General features: G+C 44.3%; 1 protein-coding gene across 1 annotated transcript in view; it reads left to right on the top strand.

The window, feature by feature from the left end:
* The window catches only part of LOC121288298 (rho guanine nucleotide exchange factor 4-like), a 486,453-nt gene that overhangs the window by 85,569 nt on the left and 374,225 nt on the right, over nt 1-26,659 (top strand). Inside the window, exon 2 of the mRNA XM_041206830.1 lies at nt 2,833-2,868. Within this exon, the coding sequence (XP_041062764.1) occupies nt 2,833-2,868 (36 nt within the window). The remainder of the gene's footprint in view (nt 1-2,832; nt 2,869-26,659) is intronic.

Genomic DNA, 26,659 nt, shown 5'->3' with positions numbered 1-26,659 from the left:
GAGAAATTTCCTGACTCAGCAGACATGCCTCAGTAGAAAGCACCCCTTCAGACCCAATTTTTGGTTCATTGTGGGGCACTGGGGGTGGGGGAGGGGGTTGAAGGAGGTGTATTCAGGTGCAGGATAGAGTCCAGCCCACTGCCCCTGGAAGTAGATTGGAGGTGGCCACAGGGGCAGCTGTGTGCCGAGGTGGGTTGGTTGGAAGGCCTGCCTTGCTTCTGTGGCTCTTTGTCATGGTTATTTCGTAACATTTTGCCTCATTATGCATGCTTGGCTGAGAACCCAGCCCCATAGAAGGATTGTGTGAGTGGGAGGTTGTTTTCACAGCTGGACAGGACTATTGACTTTGCTTGAGTGATATATTTTTGTGGTTATAATGGGTTGTTCTTTCTGTGATCACTTTGCTCAAGGTGTCAATGTTTATTTGCACAAGGTTAAGGGCTGTGAAGTACTTAATGCTGCTGTTACTGATCGTTAAGGGTTAGTTTTAATGACATTTTAACAGGGTTGTAGGAACACCATTTTTCCACCAAGAATTATGAATTTTCTTTTTCTAATCAGTTTCACACTTCCCATTGTTACTGTAGTCTTCATTGGTTTTGTCCATAGTGTATACTGGTGAATGGGCATGGAAGAGCCATGAGTGGCACAGAGGGTATGAGGAACCAGTGGGTATGGGTAGGCAGCATGAGTTGGTGTGGAGGAGGCATGCAGAGCAAGCATAATATGTTTTGAATTTACCATGCAGTTTTCAGAATCTAGACTATGGTTCACAACTCCTGAGATTCATGAACCATGAGTCATGGAGAATCTGGCCCAACTGCACAAAAATTGTGGGGGGTCTAGGAGATGCCTACTCGCGCGTTAGAGCCAGCCAGGTCTGGAGTGCAGGATGCAGGCTCACTAACTGCACCCTTACCCTGTGCTAGCAAAAATTGGAGGCACTGACGCTGGGGATCCTGGAATCTGGTCCCGTCCACCATTTTTAAATCCCACTCCACCCTGCAACTCCCTTCCAACATGGTCAGAGGAATGAAAACCCGGTCCCACCTTGGCTTTTCTAATCAACCTTACAGCGCGACATTTGCCATCCCTCGCTCTGGGTCGGCTATAGGAGATTTGGGCAGAGCTGCCTTAGTGTGGAATACTCATATTCGGTACTGGATACTCTGACGGGGTTAACCTCCAAACATTGGCAGGGCTACTCCCTCACTGCTCAATCATCTGCCGCCTTGCTGCTATATGCAGCACTGTATGCACTATAACTAAAAGAAAGTGAATTCTGTTTCTGTTTTATTTCAGAATTCCAGCATCTGCAATATTTTATTTTTCTCACTTGTATGTACTGTACTTGTTTTATCTCAATCAATTAATTCCAATTCTTCTGCCTCTGTTGAACTGTCATTTCAATCTTCTATGTTTGATTAAACGACTGAAATTTTCGACTTTCACCCAAACAGCTCAGCTTAGATGATTCAATTCTTCAGTCCTCTTTTTAACTTTCTGAATCTTTCTGACACTGCTTGACAGTTCTGGTCTGGTTGTCAAAAAACACAAACATAATTTGCCCAAAATAAGGCCCATTTTCCTAGCTGTTTCAATATCTGACCAATCAAGGACACCCTACTGCAAATAGGATTTATTTTAAGTGCCGATCCCCTGAAACAGGCACTTTAAGCATATACAGTGAAGACATTTTAATAATTGGAGGCCAAGCTTCCTCATTAACTGATAAAACTACCTTATTCTCACCCTTAAAAATGGCAAGCTGGACAAGACCAGATAAAATTGATTTTCCTTATCTTACTCAGTCAGCATAACCTCCCTGTTCTCTAATTGTGACCCTGACAAGTCTGGGTCTAACCCAACTCCAGTCATTAACTGGTAACAGCTGCTAGTTGTAAGACTCCTTTGTTTGGTGAGTGTTGTCTAAATTGACTAACTGTGTCTTTCTTTCCCCTGATATTTACCTTCAAATGAAGGAAGTTGAAGCAGCTTCAATGGGATTTACCTTAGAAGCTATTTTTGAGTGTCTGCTTGGCTCAGTTGGCACCATTGCCCTCTCTGGATCTGAAGACTGTGAGTTTAAACCCTATTCCAACTTGAGCGCAATATTGAGGTTAATACTGACTGAGGGAGTGCTGCGTTGCCAGACATGCTGCGCTTTGGATGAGATGTTAAAGCATGGATATTAAGAATCCCACAAACCCACTTGAAAAAAAACAGCGATCTTTCCTCAGCCAGATGCTGTTAAGTTTTATCTCATGGTTGTGCACAAATGGGAACAGCTTTTTACCTGCATAACAAAGACAATTATATTTTAAGGTAATTCAGTGCATGTAAAATATTTGGGATATTTGAGAGATATTCGGGAGGGGAGGAGAGAAACAGATATTCTTGTTCCTGTACTTGACCGCATTAGATATTCTGGTCACAGCATATCTTCTCTCTATTCAATGTACCTCTATTTATTGTATTCGGCTCAGGAGCAAGAAGATTTTCTCCATGATTTATAAGGACAAGTTCTTTCTTTACAAATTATTTACATCAAAATAGCTTATTTTGTTTTACTCTCTTTCAATGCTGCAAAATAACAGAAACATCAAAATTTAACTTCACTTGGTGTTTCACCAGCAAGTGGAACTGTTTATATAATGGAACCCCCTCAAACCAATGTGGAAAAACCACTTGCCTTATTAAGCTTAAGCATGTACAACAGACTGTCAGCCTGATCATGACCAACTCAATGTTCCTTCCATTGTTAGTTATTTTGAAATCAGTTTATCGATTGAATTCTCTGAAAATCTAATGCGGTGATTTTTCTGCCCACAGCGAGCACTGGATAGAAACTCAAACCTTCAGCCCCAGGTAAGAGGTCTTTTTTTCTCTCCTTCATTTCGGTGTTGAGAGTTTCTGTGGTCCCATATGTATCCAAACTCTTAAGTGCCAGTGTGGATCTGTTCTTTGAATTTAATTTTGCTTGGTTGTTGCTTGTCTATATTTATCTCAGTCTTAAAGGAGGACTGCCCTGCTCAAGTATTTAGTGACAGAGTGGCAAAATTTCCCACAAGCTGCTTAATCATGTTATAAATTTAGTGTATTGATGTAAAAACTACTCATTAATTTTAAACTGTTACGTAAAGGCTTGTCTTTACCAACAACTTTTTTTAAAAATGCACTGTAATATTGTAACAGCCGTAGGTAATTACTCCACTTTTCAAAAGTACACAATTAAACTGCTCGAGCACTTGTTTGATTGTGCTTCCACCCTGCTTAACGCCTTCAAAGATTTGTGAATATATACCTACAGATTGCTCTGCTCTGTTTTGCGGACTCACAATAGTACCATACTGCCTCTCCATATTGTCCCTCCCAAAATGCATCACTTCACACTTAACTGCAATGATTTGTATCTGTCGTGTGTTTTGAAATTACTGCAAGAAATAAATCCAAAGTCCAGATGAAATCCTCCCCTGAATTTTAAAGCTAGCAGCTGATGAACTGGCTTCAATATCGACCAATCTCTTTCAAAGTCAATCAACATGGGCTACTTATGAGACCAGTGGAGACAAGCTAACATTTGTGGTATATGCAAAAAAAAAAGCAATTAAAAGTCAGCTACAAAGCTACAGACTGGTATCTCTCACCAGCATCATTCACAAATAGCTTGAACATATTGCTCATCCTCATGTCACAAAGCACTTTGAAGCTCACAATATTCTCAAAGATAAACAGCATGATTTTCGGGTGAAAAGATTTACTGAAACATAGCTTTTGCATACTGTCAATGACCTGGTTTCAAGTCTTGAAAGAGATGAAACTACCCACATGGCAATACTAGGTTTCTCAAAAGCCTTTGATAAAGTCCCTCCTGAAAAGCTCTTGTCCAAACTCCACTGCTATGGAATCAGGGGGCATTATTAAATTGGATCTGGCACTACATTACTGACAGAAGACAAAGAGTGGTATGTCTTGGAGAATAATCCTCTCCAAAGTCCCCAGGCAGCTGTGTTGGGACCTTTGTTCTTCTTAACATATATAAATCGCCTTCCCAACAAGTTAGAAAATAAGGTGTGACCATTTGCAGGTGACTGCATGACTTACGCATCAGGGAAAACTCAAGATCAAATCAATGACCACAAGATGACCTTCTGGAATTGCAAAAATGGCAGGACCAATGGGAGATGGCATTCAATTCCAAAAAAATGCCATGTCCTGCACATTACCAATGATAAGGATCCACCAACAGATAGCTTGAAGTTCTGTAATCAAATTCTCCAACATAAATACACAACCATAGCTGGGGGTTCATCTTAAAAATAATCTTCAATGGGGATTCCAAATTCAGCAGATAACATCCAAAGTAAACTGGCTTCTTGGATATCTGAGGAGGAATCTTTATTATTTCTACAAGAATATCAGATGTAGCTTACCAAACATTTGTTCACTCAGTACTGGAGTAAGCAAATTTTTTTTTAATCTTTCATGGGATGTGGCCTTCACTGGCTGGGCCAGCACTTTTGCCCATCCCTAGTTGCCCTTGAGAAGGTGGTGGTGAGCTGCCTTCTTGAACCGCTGCAATCCCTGTGGTGTAGGTACATCCACAGTGCTACTGGGGAGAGAATTCCAAGATTTTGACCCAGTGACAATGAAGGAACAGCGACATATTTCCAAGTCAGGATGGTGAGTGACTTGGAGGGGAACTTCCAGGTGGTGGTGTTCCCAACTGTCTGCTGCCTTTGTCCTTCTAGATGTTAGTGGTTGTGGGTTTAGAAGGTGCTGTCTAAGGTTCCTTGGTGAATTCCTGCATCTTGTAGATGGTATATACACTGCTGCCACTGCGTTGGTGGTGGAGAGAATGAATATTTGTGGATGTGGTGCGAATCAAGCGGGCTGTTTTGTCTTGGATAATGTCAAGATTCTTGAATGTTTTGGGAGCTGCAATCATGCAGGTAATTGGAGAGTATTCCATCACACTCCTGACTTGTGCCTTGCAGATGGTGGACAGGCTTTGGGGAGTCAGGGGATGAGCTACTTGTATACCCAGGGAAGATGAGGGTGGTGTCTGGGACATTATATGTAAGATATGCTTCCGTGAGGATGACTATGTCAGGCTGTTGCTTGACTAGCCGGTGAGACAGCTCTCCCAATTTTGACACTAGCCCCCAGATGTTAATAGGGAGGACTTTGCAGGGGTCGACAGGGCTGAGTTTGCCATTGTCATTTCCAGTGCCAAGGTCGATGCCAGGTGGTCCATCTGGTTTCATTCCTTTTTTTGAGCCTTTGTAGTGGTTTGATACAACTGAGTGTTTCACTAGGCCATTTCAGAGGGCATTTAAGAGTCAACCACACTGTTGTGCGTCTGGATTCACATGTAGGCCAGACTAGGTAAGGATGGCAGATTTCCTTCCCTGAAGGACATTAGTGAACCAGATGGTTTTTTACAACAAAAATCTACAATGATTTCATGTTCATCATTAGACTTTTAATTTCAAGGCCAGAATCTTTGGCTCGGCATGCGGGGGCGGGTCCCACTCGTTGACTTGTAAAATGATGCGCAGTGGTGTCGGGTGCGTGTCCCGGAGTCATTCAGATCTTCAGTTCGTCGGGCACGCAGCGGAGTCGGCTGCACGCCCGCCGAACTGTCAAAGGCATATGAAGGCCATCTAAATTCCAATTAAAATAATTAACTGAGCTGCCCATCCAACCATAAGGAGGAGCCCAGGCGGCCTTCGCATTTATCATGAAACCTCATCCACGGGCAGGATGGGGTTCCAAGAAGGTTTTTAAACTTTAACAAAAATTTTTAATAAAATTCAGACATGTCCCAGCTCATCTGACACTGTCACATGAGGGGACATGTCTTAAAAGTTTTTTTTTCCTTTATTTACATTTTTAAAAATCAAACTTCTGCGCTCTTTCACGTGCGTGTGCAAAAGAACACAGGCCCCGACTTAGCCTATGCCCCCGGCCAGCACGGGGAGCACTCAGCCTTAATTGGCCTGCCCATGTAAAGTGGCAGTGCACGCTGATCGCAGGTGGCGATCGGCTGCATGCCCAAACCCCCCTGACAGGGAGAGCATTTCCCCCCAGATTTTTATTGAATTCAAATTCAAATTCCATCATCTGCTGTGTCCACTGACAATATCACTACACAACACTGTCTGTATGTGTGTGTGAGCGATCCCAATGATCCAAAAACATGCTGCATGATTACGCTCGATGGGAGGAAGTCCTGTCTCTAGCCAATCTGATTGGCTGGCAGCTCTAGCAGTTCCAGCAGTGCCAGATCTTGCAATGGATGCAGCTGGGATTGCAAGCAGGCCCACTGGTATTGAAGATGGACACTGGACCAGTCCTGGGCTTTTACGGTGGGGAGGGATCGAGCACCTGAGGGACGGGGCAAGGGATATGAGGGTTTTGGAGGCCAGGTGGGAAAGAACAAAGTGAGGGATGGTAACATCTTGGGAAAGAGGGCAAGGGTGTATGGAAGGAGGTTCCCCCGATGTGCACGGGGCACACCACCAAATGATGTGCCCCCCTTCCTTCCTGCCCTTTCACCAAAGTTGTATAAATAATGGCCTTCCCACTGTTGCTGACCTGCCACCACCCACTGCATTATAGCAGTGGAGGTGGACTGAGGACTTTGAGTGGGCAATATTTGGCCACTTAAGGCCCTCAACAGGCCTATGGGCTGGCGGGCTAGTGGGCACTATATCCCACCCCCCGAATCATGGGAACTGAGTTGGCAGTAGGTGGGAATGTGGTGGGCTAGCCATCAGGCATATCTTACATAAACCCCTGCTGAATACACGCGCAGATGGGGACTGAAAAATCCAGCCCATGAAAGCTAAGGTCATCTTGAATAGTTACGGTAGTAACCTTCACATGCATGGTGCCTGATCTGGAGGACCTCAATAACATGAATTTATATGGAATGAGAAAAGGCAATTTAGCCCAGCAATCTCATTACTTCCACAGATTATGTAAACTGTACATATCGCTTCAGTGATTGCCTCTGTCTAATCCAACCTCCTGAGGAAAGGATCTGTAGAATACATTGAGGAATGCTCCAGAATATCTATCTAATCTTACCTTATTTATGTCCTTGACCAGTTGACTTTTTGTTATGACACCAGCTGCTCAGGAAAGATAGATCATCTCCATCTGTACTTATCCATCAATCAGACATTTCTCCAAGTCTTTGAGAGAGAAGGAAATAACTAATTAATTCACGTTTATCCAGTGCTTCATTACAATTTTATGACATACCCAACCATTTCAGGTATAATAAATGACTTTGAAGTGCATTATGAGCTAATGCTGCTAAATTTTCACCCATCCAGATTTCTCCAACAATTATGAGATGAATGAACCATGAATGTGGTTTAGGTACTATTGATTGAAGGAGGGGACCAGGAGAGGTCCTGGACTGTGTTATGATTCCAGCTGACGTTATTACTGGGCAAGGCAGATCCCAAAATGGAACCTGGCTTGGTAGATCATAATGGGCAGAATATTCACTCGGGTGGGTGCGGGCGCAACCTGAAAGAGTGTAAAATGACACGCAATGATGTTGGGCGAGCGTCCTGACATGATCGCGCACTCGCGCGATATTTTGGTCGGTGGGCACGGGCGGGAGTTGGCAGCCCAGCTGCCAAAAATTAACAGGCCTATTGAGGCCATTAAAGATCTTTATTAAATGAAATTTTTAGCTGCCCGTCCAACCTAATGGTGAGCAGGCAGACGAAAAGGCCGAGTGGCCTTTGGATTTTTTTTGCAAAACCTCATAGGCGAAAACAAAAAAATTTTCAAACTAATTTGTAACATGTCCCTGCTCATGTGACAGGGTCACACGAGGGGATAATGTTATTAACATTTTCAAATTCTTTATTTTTTATTTTCAAAAAGCTTCAGCTCCCTGAGGCAGCCCTATGCCTCAGGGAACTTTTACTGCGCGCATCACACGCATGTGCAAAGTTCCTTGCATGCCCTCCTTCCACCCGCCAACACCCCCCCTCCATCCCCCCCCACCACTGCTTCCCACACAGGCAGTGCTGCAGCACACATTTCACGCTGGCTGGTCTTTAATTGGCCAGCTAGTGTGAAATCGATGCCAGGGCCAGCTAGTGTGAAATCGATGCCAAGGCCCGATCGTGGGCGGCGGTTGCCTTCGTTCCTGGGCCTGCCTGCCACGTCCGCCCGACAAGGCGTAAATCTTGGGCAATGTCTTTTTTACTATTACCATGGAGGGTACTTACTGAAACAGATTCACAGGACTCTGCTGTTAACTTTGTAACAAAAAGATAAAACATTTATTAAACAAGAAACATTGGGTTAAGTTTTCCCCCCGTTGAGGGGGAAGTGTGGGAGTGGGTGCAGGCAGGCGTGCGTCCAATCGGTGCCCCCAATGGGGGGCGCACTGCCTTTTTACGTGGGCGGGCCAATTAAGGCCCACCCAGCGCGATGTTCGCCGGAAGCGCGATGCTCTCCCTGTGCGGGCAGGGGGGATTTCTCTCAGCCGGGAGTGCGCTCTTTCGTGCATGTGTGCGAAGTGCACACTGATCTCCCTGAGGCTAAGTGCTGCCTCAGGGAGATCAGCTCTGAATTAAAACTTGTAAGACAAATGTTTAGAAAATTTCCCTGACATGTCTCCTCATGTAACACTGTCACATAAGTTGGACATGTCCATCACTTTCACTGAAACCTTTATTAAATATTTAAAAAGCCTCATGAAACCTCATTCCGCCCGTGGATGGGGTTTCATGCTTTTTCTGAAGCCCGCCAGGGCTCCCAGCCTGCCCGCCAACCTTAAGGTTGGACAGGCAGCCCTGTCAATTACCTAAATTGGTTTTCCAATGAACTCAATTAGGCCGTTGACAGGTCGGCGGGTGCACTCGGCTGCGGCCCCGCCAACCTGAAAATGGAAATGATGCGGGGTGATGTTGGGAGTTCCGCCCAATGCTATCCCATGTCATTTTGCACATTGGCGAGCAGGCCCCACCCCCGCTCGCAGATTGGAAGATCCTCCCCATTAACTTGGAAAAGTTTCAACACGGATGGCAAGAAAAAATGATTCAAATTCATGGGGGAGAATTTTCTCCCCGTTGGGGGTGTTGGGCAGGAGTGGGCGAGCGTGCCCGCGATTGGCTTGGCGCCGTCATTTTGCTTGGGCAGGCCAGTTAAGGCCTGCCCAACGTGATGTGCACCTGGAAGCACTGAACGTCCCCTGTGCGGGCTAGGGGGATGAGAGAGAGTTGGGGCCTGCGTTCTTTCGTGCAAGCACGCGAAAGAGTGCAAAAATCTCCCTGAGGCACAGAGCTGCCTCAAGGAGATGAGTCTGATTTTTAAAAATGTTAATAAAGAAAAAAAAAATTTAAGACATGTCCTCTCATGTGACCGTATCACAAGAGCTGGGACATTCAATGAACTTTTAATTTATAAACCCTTCATGAAACCTCATCCCGCCCGTGGATGAGGTTTCATGATAAATGCAAAGGTCGCCCGGGCTCTTTGCCTGCCCATCAACTTAGTTTAATTGATTCAATCAAAACCCACTGCAGTATTCAGTACAGCTTTCAAGCTATTAAAGGCACTTTGACACTATTCCGTCCATTTAAATCTTTTGCCTTTCTTTAACAAGCTTGTTAGTGGAGCCGCTACACTGCTGAAAAGTTGGAACGAACTTCTGATAAAATCTACTCATGCCTATATACTATAAAATCTCTTGTTTTGTCTTAAGCACTGAAAAATCCAAGATAGCCTTTATTTTTGCTTCTCTAGGTGCTACTATCAACATTCTGGGGGTTGCCATTTACCAGAAACTGAACTGGCCGAGCCATATAAATACTGTGGCTATAAGAGCAGGTCGGAGGCTAGGAATCCTGCACACAGTAATTCACCTCCTGACTCCCCAAAGCCTGTCCACAATCTACAAGGCACAAGTCAGGAGTGTGATGGAATACTCGTCACTTGCCTGAATGAGTGCAGCTCCAACAACACTTGCCTGGTTTATATTTTCTGCGTTTATTTTGCTTTCAGATTTCCAGAATTTATAGTTCCAGGACAAAGCAGCCCACTTTATTGGCACCACATCCACAAACATTCACTCCCTCCACCACCATCGCACAGTGGCAGCAGTGTGTACCATCTACAAGATGCACTGCAGGAACTTACCAAACCTCCTCTCAAACCCACAACTGCTACCATCTAGAAGGACAAGGACAGCAAAAAGCTGGGAACACCACCACCTGGAAGTTCCCCTCCAAATCACTCGCCATCCTGACTGGGAAATATATCGCCGTTCCTTCACTGTCGCTGGGTCAAAATCCTGGAACTCCCTCCCTAATACTCTGTGGATATACCTACACCACATGGACCGCAGTGGTTCAAGAAGGCAGCTCACCACCACCTTCTCAAGGGCAATTAGCGATAGGCAATAAATGCTGGCTTAGCCAGTGATGCCCACATCCCATGAGCGAATTTAAAAAAAAACTTGGCCTTATCCCACAATGTGGCCCAAATAAGTCACTTTTGCTTTGGCAAATTCACTCTTTGCCAAGTTTATAACCAAATTGGCTCTTTGTAATCTATCAAACAGTTTGTTCAAGTGTTGTAAACGTTCTTTCCAAGTTTGGCTGAACACAACCATCAATATAGACAACGCACTTGCATAATCATTCAATGAACTTGTTGGTTAATCTTTGAAAAGTTGCTGGTGCATTCTTCATTCTGAAAGGCATGACTTTATATTGATAAAGTCCATTCTGGATTATAAAAGCTGAAATTTCTTTGACCGTATCGGTCAATTAAACTTGCCAATATCTCTTCAATAAGTCAATTTTTGTATGAAACTTGCTTGTCCAATCTTCTCAATACTGTGTTCTAATCATGGAAGCAGATATGAATTCACTGCTGTGACTATATTAATTTTGTGATAGTCTATAGCCAATCGTTGTGAACCATCTGGTTTTGGTATCATTACTATAGGTGAGCTCCAGCTGCTGTGACTTGGTTCAATAATGTCATTCTCCATCATGAACTTGATCTCTTCCCCACTTGGGCTAACCTCTCTGGATTGAGTCTCTAACGGTTTTAGGTTGGGGTCCTACACAATCTATCAACACGCTGCTAAATAGTTTTTCAAAAGCTGGTATTGGAATTAAAGGTGCAGGTTTAATCAATGTTTGAGGCTTCCCCATGATCTGACATGTATGACACGTCTGCCAGAATTTCACCACATCTTTATGCAATGCTGGCCAATAAAGAGTTTCAGTATTTTGGCCTGTGTTTTGCTAATGCCTAAATGACCTGCCATTGGAATTTCGTGAGCCACTTGCAAAAGTTCAATATGATACCTAAATGGGACTAACACTGATGAACTACTGCCCATTCCTCATCAGTTGGTATTGGAGGTGGATTCCATTTCCTCATTAGCACTTTGTCTTTTAAATAATAACTTAGGTATTTGTTCTGATTCAGTCTTTGAGTAGGCTGTTTGATACAGCTCTTTCAGTTCAAGATGTTGTATTTCTACTAGAGAATATGGACTAACCATGTCAACTTCATTCTCTTTACATTCCCCTGATTTGCTTAAGTTCTCAAAATAGCATCAGATAACTTAATTTCTAGACTAAAGTTGCTGCTGCTTCTTCTTCCTGTCTAGTTTTATGGGCCTGAGACTTAGGACGGAATTGTCTGCTCACGTTGGTGGCGGGCATGCTTGGCGGCGTGAGTGTACGTCCTGAAACCCGTTTGCAATCGGCCGCTCCGCTCATTGGTGGTGGGCCGTGTTTCCCGCTGCCGCACATGGGGAACTTCATTCTAACACAGCTGCATATCATAATAAGCCCAGCTCGCCGGAATCATCCCCCCACACTGGATCATCCAGGCACATTGGCATGATTGCATGCCAGCACGTTTCACAACTGAACAGAAGCGACGTGCACCTGGTGCACTGCAGTTCACTCGGGACTTTGAGGCTTATTTGCTTCAGGCAGCATTTGCGGTCATCACCGCCAGACTTCGCAGACAGCACCATGTCACTTCAAGGAGGGCTCACGGGCAGGTCACTACTTACGAAGCCAGCTGTAAGGCAGGGGTGACTTTTTTGAAGGTTGCAGGGCTATGGTTTACTTGGGATGGGGGAGAAGTGGTCTCGGGCAAGAGAAGACCCTGCAGGGCTAGGGCATTACTGGAGAAGGGGGTTATCCCAGGTTGTGTGTGGGAACACATGTTGATTTGTGCAAGTGGCCTTGAGAGGCTGAAGGCTGAGGAGGCAGTTTCCAGAGAAGATGAGGCCAGATGGTGATGTGAAGATGTGTTTGGGAGAGTGAGTGGTGTTGTTTTGAGCTGGCAATGAGGGAGATGCTAGTGAAAGTGTGATGGGCTTGTGAGTGTGTGAATTTAGAGTGATGAGATAGTTGCCTTACCCTGGTGGCATGGATGATACTATTTATCCTCTTTCTACACTGGATGGCCAACATCTTCTGTGCTGCATTGGCACTGATCACCTCTGCCACCGTCTCCCAAGCTGGAGTGGTTACACTGATGGGCCTCCAGTGCCAGAGCGGGGGTAGCGGACATTGTGGTGGGCTCCAATGGTTTCCAGAAGGCATCCCAGGGATGCGTCACTGAATTGAGGGACTGCACTCTTCTTGGCTTTTGGGTCCATGTCTTCACCGGTGCCCTCCTGGCCCGGAAGCACTGAGGTGCGCGTGTGGCTGCAATTTAAATATGGCGCCCGGCATGAGGAAATGGCGAGGTGACGGCATGGCGAGCGAATCAGAGGCTGCCTGCTAGCAAAGTGGCGTGTTTCTCAGGAATGCATGATTAATGAGGCTGGATTGAGACAATACGATGCACAATCCTGTCATTGTGGCTGGCAGATAAATCATCCTTTTTCCCACCTGCTACTGCACTTAGTGCAAATCTGGGACGATTCCACCCTTAGTCACGACACGGTCAGGAAATAATCCAAAGTGTTTCTTCTGTAGCAACTCAGTTTCTCTCACTTCCACTGGTTGTTCCAAAACCCTCAGTGAGGTTAATGGTTTTAAGCCAGCCAAGTCATTCCCCAAGATAAAGTCAATTCCTTCCAAAGGGATTTGATGCACTACTCTAACGGCAATTTCCCCATTTCCTCTGTCACTCTTTTATGCAATGGGATGAGTTTATAACCTCCATGCATATCTCCAATTAATATATTTTCCCTCATTAGCCTCTCTGGAAGAAAAATTGTATCATCAGCCAACATCAGCGACTGACTTGCTTCAATGTCTCTCAATATCTTTATTGGTTGCCTCCTTGATTTAAAAGAATAATATAAACAAAATCTTTAAACTTTTCCATAATTTGTTTACTTATTTTATTAGAGGAGTAAGAGAACACAGCTCGCTTTGAGATAACACATCCAGAACCTTCAGTAGCCTGACTTTCTTTAACAATAATCGAGGAAAGATTTTCTTGACCATCTTGAGCCATATTCTCATTCCTATTAGGTTCTGAAGGGACATGTTTCACCTGTACCACTGCTAAGGTTTTAATATCCATTTCATTTCCTGGTACAACCTTTTCCTTATGTGTTCCTATTACTGCAATAGGTCTCCCATTTAATTTCCAGTGATTACTTTCATATGTGCAGCTTTATTACAATGTAAGCATATTATTTTCTTTACATCACTTTTAGGTTCTAGCCTATCTCCTTTGTTATTTGGGTGTTTGTTCTCAGAACTAGTACCTTTTCCATCACCAAATTTTCTATTTCTCCAGTTTCCTTGTTGATTCTCACATGACTATTTCCCCACAAGTAACTGTCTGTGTGAGATATCACAGGTATCAGCCAAAATTGCCGCTTCTTGGATCTTTGTTACTTGATGCTCATCCAGGTAAGTTTTAATGGTTACTGAAGTGCTATTTTAGAATTCTTCCATAATCATGATTTCCAGCATGTCCTCAAGTTTTCACTAATTTCAGTGATTGAAACCATTGATCCCGTAGTGCTTCTTTATCTATTGCAAATTCCACCAATGTCTGATTAAGTTTCTTTCTTTTGGTCCTAAACTTTAATTGATAAGCTTCAGAGACAAGCTCATAAACATTGAGTATTGCCTTTTTAACTACTTCGTAGTCTTCAGATTGTTCCTCTGACAAACTAGTGTATACTTTCATAACTGTACCTGACAGGATACTTTGTAACATTAAAGTCCAAGCATCTTTTGGCCACTTCAACATCACAGCTATCTTTTCAAATGAGGTGAAATATCTTTCAACTCCACTCTCTGTAAATGTAGGCACTAAATGAAGATTTTTAGTTGAATAAAATTCCTCAGGGGAACCAGACTCATTCTCTGAACCACTATCTCCTCTTTCTTCCTTTATTCTAAGCTTTTCTCTAGCCAAACCTTGTTGTCTGATTTCTTTCTGTCTCTGAAATACAAGCACAAGCTTTTTCATTTCCTTTTTTTTCTTCTTTCTCTCCAATTCAAGTTTTTTCATTTGCAATTGAATCTTAGCTAACTCTTGTGATATGTTAATGTCAGGTGTCTCCCCTTTTAAATTTAAATGCTGGATAATTACTTTCATCACATCATTCTTATGGAATCCTACTCTTATTTCTATATTCAATTTATCTGCTAGCTCTCTCAATGTAGCTTTAGTCAAAGATTTCAAATAATCCACTATTACACCTTTTACTCCCAGAAAATGCTAAGCAACAGTCAAAGCCACTTTTAAATTCCACATCCTTATTTCGTTGAGGATTCACGGACCCCACTTAAATTCAAGGATTTTTAAATCCCTCAAATGCCCCCATTTTGCTATGATCCCAGCTAATGTTATTACTGGACAAGTCAGATCCCAGAATAGAACCTTGCTTGGTAGATCATAATTTCTTTTTTATTATTTTTTTAAACTGGGGGTTTTATTATTTTTTTAAACTGGGGATGGTACTCACTGAAACAGATTGATGGGAGCCTGCTGTTAACGTTTTAACAAAAAGATGTACCATTTATTAAACAAGAAACATTAACTACATTCAGCAATACCCTTACAGACCCAACACTCCAGTGAAGAGGTACCACTATTTCCACACCAAAGCTGGAGCTGGTTCAGTTGCAAAGAAGTTTCTTTCTAGGTAAACTTCTGAACATTCACTAGAAGTCCTTCCACAATTGGTATCTCCTTGAGATATCCAGAAAACTCACTTTAAATTCACTAGTACTTTAACTTTAGAGCAATACATATGAATTCCTTAACAGTCTGGCATTATTTCCAGCTAGAAAGAGTCTTAAACCTTTTCTGTCTTCACTCTGTGTCATATACACAACTGAACTGAAATCTGTTTTTCTTGTCTCTTCCTGTATCTCTGTGGGTCTCTGATCAAACCCTGTTGCCAGGCAAAAGCACAGTTTTTTCTACTTTTTTTTGTTTAACTTCCCTAAACCTCTTGGTAACCCATCTCTTCATTTTCAGAGTCATAAAGCCTGATTAAAAATGAATATATACAAACAGGCCCCCAGACTTGCTGGCTTCATCTCACAAAAAACTCTAAACTGAAACCAAACCCAGGTTTCACCTTTCTTAACACACAAATAAAAAGGGATATAAATTAAACGTAAAGCTATATCTTGTTCCTAGCACCCACAAATACAAATACAACTTATTTAAAACTATCTCTAGTTCCTAACAACTCAAAATTTGGCTCTGTAGTACTGCTAGTGTGGGTGCTATCAAAGTCCAGAGCTCGTAAAATGGGGGACAAACCATTTACATCTATTTTGCATGCAGCTTAAATGAAGTGCCATGCTTGTAAAGGCACTAGCACAGGCACACCATGCATGTCCTGTAAGCTTGCAGAATGGGCAGATTGTAACATTAAACAGTGTTTAACACTGATTTTGTGCTTGATCTATTGTTTCGGACCGTGAGTCCTGTTAATGCTCTCTCTTAAACACTTCCACCTGTACATGTGTTTAGTTGCAGAAGAGTGATCACCCCCCACCCCCCCACCCCCACCCCAAACCTCCCCAGCTTGCACTATTTAAAGTTATCAGCATGTCTTTCAGGTGAGGTGCTTTTGACTTTCTTCTGCTGCAGGGTTAGTGGAAGCACTGTGTTGGAGGAGTTTGAAAAAATTTTAGTCAGAGAGAGTGATACTGGACTTTTCTAAGGAGCTCCAAGGAGCTTGACAGCCTGTCAACAGAGAGCTTGCCTTCACTAATGGGAACGATAGTCTCCCTTGGACTGCAGCGCAACAAAGACATAGAGCATAGTTAGATAGCTGAGAGGGGAAGTTGTGTGCAGAAGGAGGAGGAAAAGAGCTCTCAATAGAAGCTGTCCCTATCAAGAATTTTCAGGAGCACTTCTGTTACCTCCATCCACCTGGAGCAGTGTTTGAGTTGGTTGTGATTCACCAAGGAGATGCTCACAGACCTTTGAAGCCAGACCTACACCCACACCAAAGTAAGAAGATGGTGCTTCTGATAAACTTGTGGCCCACAACGTCTACGCCAATGAATCCTTCTCGACGGGAGCCAAAAACATTACCAACATCTCCCTGTTTGTTGTGCCTCCCTCACATTAGGGAAGTGACAGGGGCCCTGCACACCAGGATAGGGAACTTCATAGACTTGATTACCAGAAAGAGGCGGGAGAAGCAGGCAAATGGCTTTGCCAGCATAGCAGGATTCCCAATGGTGGCCCTGCAGGTGCCATATGCCAATGGGGAGATGTACTGCAAATGAAAGGGCTGCTGCTCCCAGAATGAGCAATTGACGTGTGACCATGCACAGAGCATCATGTTGGTGAATGCCTGTTATCCTGGCAGAGGCCACAACGGCATCATCCTGTGGCAGTCAGCTTACATAGGAACATAGAACTTAGAAGCAGCAGTAGGCCATTGGGCCCTTTGAGCCTGCTCCGCCATTCAATAAGATCATGGCCTATCTGGTTGTGGTCTCAACTCTACTTTCCTGGCTGCCTCCCATAACCCTTGACTACCTTGACTTCAGTTACTCATTTCCACCCCCCCTTGCCCTGCTTAGATATGGTCTCTCTCTATACCTTGGTCCCTGTTTCTCACTGCCCCAGTCCCTGCTACCCCCTCCCACCAGTTACTGTGATCTCCCCTCATCCCAAGTCACCACTCCCAGTGCCGGGTCCCGCAATTCCACTTCAGGCCACCGACACTCCTCCACTCTCCCGGACCTCCTGCTCCTTAAGCCCCGGTCCATGCTCCCCACCCACCCCGGGTCCCCCATTCCTTACCAACCATACAAGCCCCTTTGAGCATTACTATTCACAGCCATAATGACAGCAGTTTGAGCCCGTATGCCATCAGCATGGATTTCGTGACCTCCAGTGTGAGCTTCCATTGAAGCACAGATATTAGGTGGTTTCTGCTTGTGCTGCAGTGGAAGTTGTACAGAGGCTTTACACCAGACACTGTATCACAGCTGGGTCCACAAATGCTGTCATGGATTTCTTCTTCTTGAGTTCTCTGTCTGAGCGCAGGTCTGACTCAAAGCACCAAAACCCCAACATGGGCAGGGCAAGGAGACAAGTCCTGAATCCACCCAGCCTGTTTAAACCCTGTGCTGTTGGCACCAGTCTGATCCACATTGGTCATCCAGCCAACTGGACCAACCAGCCCCTGAGTCCTAGTTGCTGTGGCAACATACACTTTTACATGTTTGTTGTAGCCTGGAGCTTTGGACAGTGATGGTAGAGACTTCAATTTCTTTTCATCACATGGACTGAGCAGGAATCTCTCCCGCTTTTACCGCTTGCCATTGGCGTATGTTGGAAAGCAGCATTATGAACATGCCTTGCTTGACTGTCAAGTCATGATGGAATGGGACTTGAACCCAGAGCTTCAGGTTCAGAGGCAGGGAGGCTACCCACTAAGCCACAAGACCTCCTTGTTATAGATTTGGCCACCACTTAAATAAACACACTTTATGTAGCGCCTTTCACTACCTCGGGATGTCCCAAACGCTTTACAAGACACCAAAGTACTTTTGAAGCATATTCACTATTCATATGGAGGTGACACAGCAGCCAATTTGCACATTGCAAGCTCCCACAAATAGCAATATGAACACCAGTTCATCTGTTTGTGTGATGTCGATTGAGGAATAAATATTGACCAAGACACTGGGAATAATTCCCCTGCTCTCCTTCAAAATAGTCAAATGAGATCATTTGCATCTACCTTAGAAAGAACACAGGGCCTCAGTTTAACATCTCATCTGAAAGACAGCACCTCCTACAGTGCGGTGTTCCCACAGTGCTGCACTGAAGTGCCAAAGTCTTGAACTCACAACTCGGATGAGAGTGCTGAGCCGCATCAGATCAAGTGCGATGCTTATTGATAAATTCACCGTATCAGTGTCAGGGATGCTCCTTTGAAGTACATTGATGCTTATTTCTCATGACACAAAGAAACAGTCTCCATTATATCGGGGAAGCATTTTAAACTTGTCATAAAGCTAAAAGCATAAATTTGCATAAAGAATCATTAAAAATATGATGGATTTTCCATTTTGGAAGAATAGTCCTGCAACTTCAGTGGTTGGAAGTTCCATCCACTGCAATTTTCTGAAGCTGCGTAATTGAAATAGATTTGACACGATTGTTGTCTTCATACGAGAGTCTGTCTGGTAGCCAGTATTAGTCTTGATGGTGCTATTCAAGGTTAATTATAATCACAACCTTGAGCTACTTGATTACATTTAGTGAGAGTTCTTTGATATTGACTTGGATCTGTGTAAGAGTTCCAGCCAGTCAACAACTGGGTGGCCTGCATACAGATATCTTAAAAAGGGCAATGATGCTTCGATTTCTGGAACAGTTTGCTCCAGAAATCATTGTGGAGCCAAAATATCGATAGCTCAGAAGGATTGTAGGGCGTTTGGTGTGCAATCCATTGTAGCACTGACTTTTGCAATGTAGTTGGCTTGGGACCCATCAGAACCTTTTTCTATCTTTTGCATCAGAGTTAACTCTGTGAAATTATATTGTGTATCCACAAACATAATTGAAAGTGTCTAGTGCTTTTCGGTGGCTACAATGAACTGCAAACAGTTAAAGAAAGGTGTTGTTAATTATTCTCTTTCTCTTAACTGAACAGTTATGGGAGAAATGTTATCTCGCTTCATATTATTCACAGCTGCTCTTCTATACCACACTAAATAACCACAAATATCACCTGCGCAATAGGAAAACTGACTTGTGAATGGGTTATAAGCAAGTGCTAACAAAGACCAGGTTCTAGGTTGTAGAACCATAGTCATTAGAGTCATTACAGCACAGAAAGAGGCCAATTAGTCCATCAAGTCCATAGTAGCTCTTGGTAGAGAAATCTAGCCAGTCCATTCCCCCGCTTAAAACTATAGCCCTGAAAGTTTATCTCCCTCAACTGCCCATCAAATTTCGTTTTGAAATCATTGATCACTTCTGCTTCCACCAGCCTCATGGGAAGAGAGTTCCAATTCATTGCCAGTCATTGGGTTAAAAGATAAGTTCTTCAAGTCCCTTCTGGCTCTTGCCCAAAGCCTTACATTTGTGTCTCTTAGAGCAGAAGTTTTCGTTCCTGCCATCTGCATGTTTTGTGGCAGGTGGGAGCGGAAAATTCAGAAGAGTCCAAAAATCAGATTTCCACCAGTGGGAAATCAGTTTGGAATTTTCCCTTCACCACTTTCATGGAAGTCTGATGGCGGGTCGGGTTTCCTGTTGATCCATATTGGGAACGTCATTTGCATACATTACCATGTCATGAATGCTCATTAAAAACACTACTTGCTGGATTCACGTGCCCCCTTCCAATCTTGCCAGTGGGAAAGTAAACTGGTCGAAAACAGTTTTGGAAAAGAGTGGTGTGCAGCTGTCCGCCCTCATTTCACTCATGACTTCGAGTGCAACATTCAACGTCTACCCACAACAGCGCTGCTCCAGTTTCTGTGTTGGCAGTGTAACAATGCATTGTAAAAATGCAGTGTGAGTGCCTCTGTAGGCTGAGAGGACAGCACTCAGTGTGTGCTCTGGGTCTCAGGCAGGGCTGTTGTCTGAAACAGAGATCAGCTTTACAACCTGGATGGAGGAAGGATGACAGAGCCAAGAGAGTGAATGGGGTATGGTGGGGTTGGAGGAGGGGGGAGGTAAGGATGACAGAGACATGGTGGGGCAATGGGGTATGGTGGGGTTGGAAAGGGGGAGTGGGAGACTATGGCAGGCGGAGGGGGGACCAAGGGTGGGGAAGCTAGAGCCTGACATGGAAGACTAAAACCCAGACATAGAAGGGGCTGGATGGGATTGTAACTTTATGAATGAAAGGGGATGTACTCAGACTCTGGAATAGGAAGAGGGTGTTGTGTTAGTTGTCACAAGAAGGATGGGTTGCACAGAGTCTCATAGGGAGATGGTGGGGAAGGGAGACTGTTTTGTGATTAGTCACGAGTGAACAGGAGAGCTCACTGAAAGACAGCCAACAAATTGGGGTGAGTGATTAGAAGCAGTCCTGGGACATTGGACATCGTAGTCCCACTCCAGGGAGGGTCAAGGCTAGTGTGCTCAATTGGGATAAGGCACAGCTTGCAGGGCATGTTAACAGTCGGTAGCAATAGGCTTTTCTTGCTAGATAATGGGATGGTCAAGGTCATAAGTGGCATTTGCAGCCTGTAGATGGGGAAAAACATAACAAAGCTGGGAGGTACTCGATGCTCTCCTGGAGGGTGGGTGGGGGGATGGGGCGCTGTCCTCTGTTTGTGATCGTGCACACAGCCACGAGATGGGGAGGGGTGAGGTTCACATGGGGACATCAACAGTGATGAGTTCGGGGAGGGGGCGGGGTGCTGAGATGCCCACTACAATGACAATGGATCCAGGGTTACTGGGGGAGGCTGGAGAATAACCGGAGGGAGGTCTACCTGCATAGTGTGAGGCTCCAGAAAAACTGGAGCAACCTGAACACTGACAGGGAGAGGGTTGAAGCAGGTCTCAAAATAAAAATGCAGTATCACCATCTTCAAAGCACGAAGTAATGGCGCAGTTTGAAATCGAAACTGGAAAAGAATCTGCACGGGAGCGATGTCTGAGGCAGTGTGGGAGAAGCCCATTTCTGGACTAAGGGGCCCTTTCAGGAAGCACTCTCAAACTGCTTGGAGGCACAGTGCGGAAATACAGGCAGAGCTGAGAAAAAAACAGGAAGACTTCCTTGAGAAGTTGGAAACAATGCCTTTTGGTGCGCTTTAACAAGAGGCTTCACAATACAATTGCTCCATTTAAGAATTAACAAAGAGGAATGTGAGAATGGAAAATGTAGGGAAGCGTTAAGGAGGCACACCTGCTGCATATCTGCTAGATCATCAATGAAAGCCTTTAATATGTTTTCTCCAATCGGCATGGATAACGGGCCAAAGGGCATCCAGTCTTTGCTCAGGTGCAAGCTGACCTTAATCAGCATACTAGATCAGAGATTGCACGAGTGCCTTTGATAAGGTGGCACATTTCATGAATGCATTCAAACTTCTTCCAGCTGCTGTGGGATTGGGATGATAAGTATCAGGTTGGCATCTTGGTCACGTCGATCAGTGAGTTTTCGCCTCAGCTACGAGGCTGCATTAGCAAAAAGCGAGTAGCACAGACGCAGCTCTAGGGCATGACAGTGGCGTTCTGTTTGCGAGTGAGAGGTCTATTATATTTCCCCCAGTATTCATTAATCTGTTGCATGTATTAGAGAGAAGAAGGATTGAATAATGGAGCATGCACTCACTGCTGCCTTCTTGATGGCAGTGATCCGATTGAGGAGGAGAAGAAGGGCTTGGCACTACCTAGCCCAGCTTCACGATGAGGCCCAGCCTGAGGTTCGTGGTCCAGGGGAGCCCCAGCAAGAAACTGAGGATGAGGGGGTCAGACCCATCCTATGGAGGCGACTTGCACGACCAAGACTCTACCAAAGAAGACTTTCCTATCTGGAGATGAGCAACAGGCAATGCTTCACACATCTGCGCTTATCAAGAGAGTTGGTGGATCATACCTGCCATACTCTGCAGCAGGATATAACCCCCTATGGGCTGGGAGAACATTCCCTGCCAGTGCCCCTGAAGGTCAATGTGGAGCTCAACCTTTTTTGCCTGGGGATCGTTCCAAGCATCTACAGGGACCTGTGCAACATCTCACAGTCCTCAAGACATAAATGTATCAAGCAGGTGACTGATTCCCTCTATAATAAGGCTCATCATTGAAGTTCACTCGAAGCTAGCCAGGCTGCAGGATTTCTGGGGTTTGCAGTTCTCTTAGGCTTCCTTAGAGCTCAGGGTGCAATTGATTGCACACGTGTGCCTTTACGATCTCCATGGCAGCAGCTCCTGATGTTCATGAACAGGAAAGGTTTCAACTCCCTGAATGTTTAACTGGTGTGCGAGCATCAGAAACATATCCTGCACATTTGTGCCAGGTACCTTTGGAGTTCCCATCCTGAGTCACTCCCAGGTGCCTCACATAATTGAAGCGGCTCAGCGATTACAGGCCTGGCTGCTTGCGGATAAGGGGTAGCAATTCAAATGGTGGCTCATGACACCTGTGCGTTGAACTCATAGTGCCTCAGAGGAGAGATACAATGCGGCACATAGCTCGATACGCTTCATCATTTGAGCAGACCATTGACATCCTGAAGATACGCTTCCAATGTTTGGGCTGCTCAGGCGGGACTCTGCAGTACTCTCCACAGAGGGTGTCCGGCATCATCGTGGTCTGTTGCGCTCTTCACAACCTTACACTTCAAATGGGGATCCCTTACCAGAGTGAGACATGGAGGAGGCTGAGAACTCCTCGGACAATGAAGAGCAGGAAGGGAAGAAACTGAAGCAGGAGATGAGGGTCAGCTTTCATGTGAGTATTCTATCGAATAGGTACAATGTGGAAGTCATGCCCGTGCCACACTGATAGCCATGAGATTCAAGGAGATGTAAGGTGCAGGCAATGGAACACAGCTACATTCCTTCTGTTTCTTACTGCTGTGCCTGTGCATTGAAAGGCCTTTACAACCAGTATCATTGAGAGCAAGTTCAGCATTCAGACCTGTACCTTCAACCTTCGTGATTCACCAGGCCCTAATCTTTGGAAAGGTCAATGGTGAACCCTGTATCTGTGCGCTTTGGGAAGTGAAAGTCGGCACAACAGCGCAAACACTGCATCAAAGGACTTGATTCAGTCATCGCCATCTTAATGAGAAACATTTAGCAGACACTGAGATGTGTGCAGGGGTGGAGAGACCATCACACCTGCAGGTCTTGTGAATTGTCACTACCAATGAAGATGGTCATCTCATTTTGAGAAAAATTACAGCTAACCCTCCAAGGCTATTGAACGTGTCTAACTCCATGTTGTCTTGTAAGGAGTTGAGGTTACTAATGCATTTTGCTAGCACCTCCTGTAAAGAGTTTGACACATCTCCCTGACATAAAAAAGGGATAGAATAACTATCATGAGGCAGCTACATGTGAATGCGAGGCTCACAAAGGGAGGTGATCACTGAGTGGAAGCATGGCTCACCCTCGCAATAAGAGAGCACATAGATGCATATGCACGATGTTTTGAAATGACAAGACCATTCTCATGAACAGCGAATGCATTTATAAAGTTGCATGATATATGCAGTTATTGAACACCTGTGACCCAGAAGCGATGTCAAAGTTTCTTAATTTTTCAGTGAGGTGTTCTCCAGAAAGTGACCCTGAGCCTATTCTAGATCTGTTACCCACCAGCATGTGTGTTTCTGCGCTTTTGGAGGATGCAGGTGAACACAGTGATGGATCTTCTTCAAATGGATCTTCATCATTCTCCTCTGAAATGGGCTGGGGCTTATGTTGCCTGTGCTCGTCTGTCTGGACCTGCTGCTGCCTGTAAGGGAGAGGAGATAGATCTGGTTCATGAACAGGCTGAATACAATATTGTATGTCACTCACTGAGAATATCAGGATGTGATCAACTCATGGAGGGCTCATCTGTATTGGGTTGATGGGAGAGGCCGATCTCACCTCCATTGCTGCAGTGAAAAAGAATTACCTGAAACCCTAAGCTTTCCCATTTTGAGCAGATGGGTGTAAAAGATCTCATGGCCCTATTTGAAGAGGAGCAGGGTGGTGTCTTAACCATAAGTTATCTCTCAACCACCGTTATTAAAACAGATCATCTGGTTGTTATCACATCGCTGTTTTGTAGGATCTTGTTTTGTGCAATTTTGCTACTTTGTTTCCTACATTACAACAATAACTACACCTCAGAAATGCTTTAATGGCTGTATTACGCTTTGGGATTTCCTGAGGTTGTGAAAGGTGCTATACAAATACAAGTATTTCAATTTGTGATCAACTAATTTTAGCTCCATACAGTGCAGTTTGTCTCATTGTAATGTAATGTGCCATCTCATCCTGGCTTTATTAGGCCAACAAGAAGCAAAATAATGTAGATGTTGGAAATCTGAAACAGAACAGGTGAGAAACACACTGCTCAGTCAGCAGTTGGAAGAGAACAGACAGGTTTAACTCTTGAGAGTTTACCTTCATTGAGAAACCAAATTCACTACTTCTGGCACCTTTATATTGTTAGCTCGATATACATTGTTCTTGGGTCAGCTTGAACTAACGTGGCTTGTTACAAACTACTTTTGCAATTTAAATATTAAAATCCAGGGGTCAAGGCCATATGTCCAGCATGACTCCACAAATAGTGGCATTTCCCTTGTTCAGTGCCAACTTCTGACAAATATAGGCTACACACAAGCCCAGAAAACAATGGTAGTGAATGAAACAGATACAAATGATAACAATATGTGTGACAATGGAGAAGTAAAAGTCCTTCACGGGCTAAAATGAGCAACATTTGGTTTAACCTGAAATTTCAACTAGATTTGAAAATGATTCATTGTCAGAATGGGTTGCTAAGCAATGCTTGAACAAGTGTTATGGCTGAGTTATTATTTCTGATATGTAACATAAAACTCAGCAAATGATAAATTATCAAATACATATTGAAAAACTTAATCCAGTTCTGGTGAATGTCTGCTTGCAGACACAGCTAGAGAGAATGGTGTCATCCATCATAATATCAGAGCCACAAGAATATACATTGGGGGAGAGTGGAATATGGGTACTGACCCTCCGACAGTGCAGCCCTCACTCAGCAGTGACCCTCTGACAGCACTGAGTTTATTGTCTTCATGTGAATTTCTGTTCAGTGTCCCCCAGGACCTAATGCTCTAGTGGAGCCGGGGTTTCCACACTTAGCTTTTAGGTCAGGCTTAAGGCAAATTGGAAATAAAAATAGATCTTTTAGAAATACTCAGCAAGTCAGGCAGTATCTGTGGAAAGGAAGAGAGAGAGAAACGGGGCAGAATTTAATGTAGGCGACTGGGATCTCGCCACTGGCTGCAGAGCCAGTAAGGTCCCACAACATCTTTTTTAGGGAAGGCCCGCCATGCTTAACTGGGCAGCAGTTGGCCTTCCACATGACATTACTAAATACCTGATCATTGTCTGATAATATATTGATAAATCTCCAATTAAAACAAAAAAAACTTGCATTTAGGTGGCATTTTTATTTTTTTTCTATGTGTTCTTTGAATGTGAGTGTTGCTTAAGGCAAACATTTATTGCTCATCCCTAATTGCCCTTGAGAAGGTGGTGGTAAGCCGCCGCCTTGAACCGCTGCAGCCCATGTAGTGTACCCAGAGTGCTGTTAGAGTAGGAGTTCTAGGATTTTGATCCAGTGGCAGTGAAGGAATGAGATATATTTCCAAGTCAGGATGGTGTGTGACTTGGGGGGGAACTTGCAGGTGGTGGTGTTCTCATGCATCTGCTGCCCTTGTTCTTCAAGGTGGTAGAGGTCATGGGTTTGGAAGGTGCTGTCGAAGGAGGCTTGGTGAGTTGCTGCAGTGCATCTTGTATATGGTACATATCGCTACCTCTGTGCATCGCTTTTAGAGGGAGTGAATGTTTAAGGTGGTGAAAAGGGTGTCCATACAGCGGGCTGCTTTGTCCTGGATGCTGCTGAGCTTCTTGAGTGTCATTGGAGCTGCACTTACCCAGGCAAGTGGAGAGTATTCCATCACACTCCTGACTTGTGCCTTTATAGATGGTGAGCAGACTTTGGCGAGTCAGGAGGTGGGTTACTTGCCACAGAATTTCCAGCCTCTGACTTGCTTTTGTAGCCACAATATTTATAGCTAAATGTACCAAGATGCTTCACAAACAGGCAAAAATTGACACAGAGACAAAGAAGGAGATACTAGAAGAGGTAAAATAGGTCAGTATTAAGCTCTTAGTTGAGGAGTGAGAGACAGAGATTTTGGGGAAGAAATTCCAGAGCTTGAGGCCCAGATGGCTGATGGCACAGCCACCAAAGGGGTGAAGGGTGTGGGGTTTATGTAAGAGGCCAGCATTGGAGAATACAGGGTTTTCAGGGACACAGGGATGGTCAGGATTAGTGAGAAGCTTTCAAGGCCATGAAGGAATTCAAGCTAAAGAATCAGAATTTTAAATAAGTGGCATTTGGGGACCGACCACACAATGGAGGGTGAATTGCTTTGAATATGTTTGCAGTTTAGTTTAGATTAGGCAAGGTAGAACATAGAAACAATAGCCAGGAAAAATTAGAAAATATA

Source organism: Carcharodon carcharias, chromosome 2 (assembly GCF_017639515.1).
Source record: "Carcharodon carcharias isolate sCarCar2 chromosome 2, sCarCar2.pri, whole genome shotgun sequence".
Taxonomy (NCBI): Eukaryota; Metazoa; Chordata; class Chondrichthyes; order Lamniformes; family Lamnidae; genus Carcharodon; species Carcharodon carcharias.
Note: the sequence above shows the minus strand (reverse complement) of the source record. Positions and strands in the feature narration are given on the sequence as shown.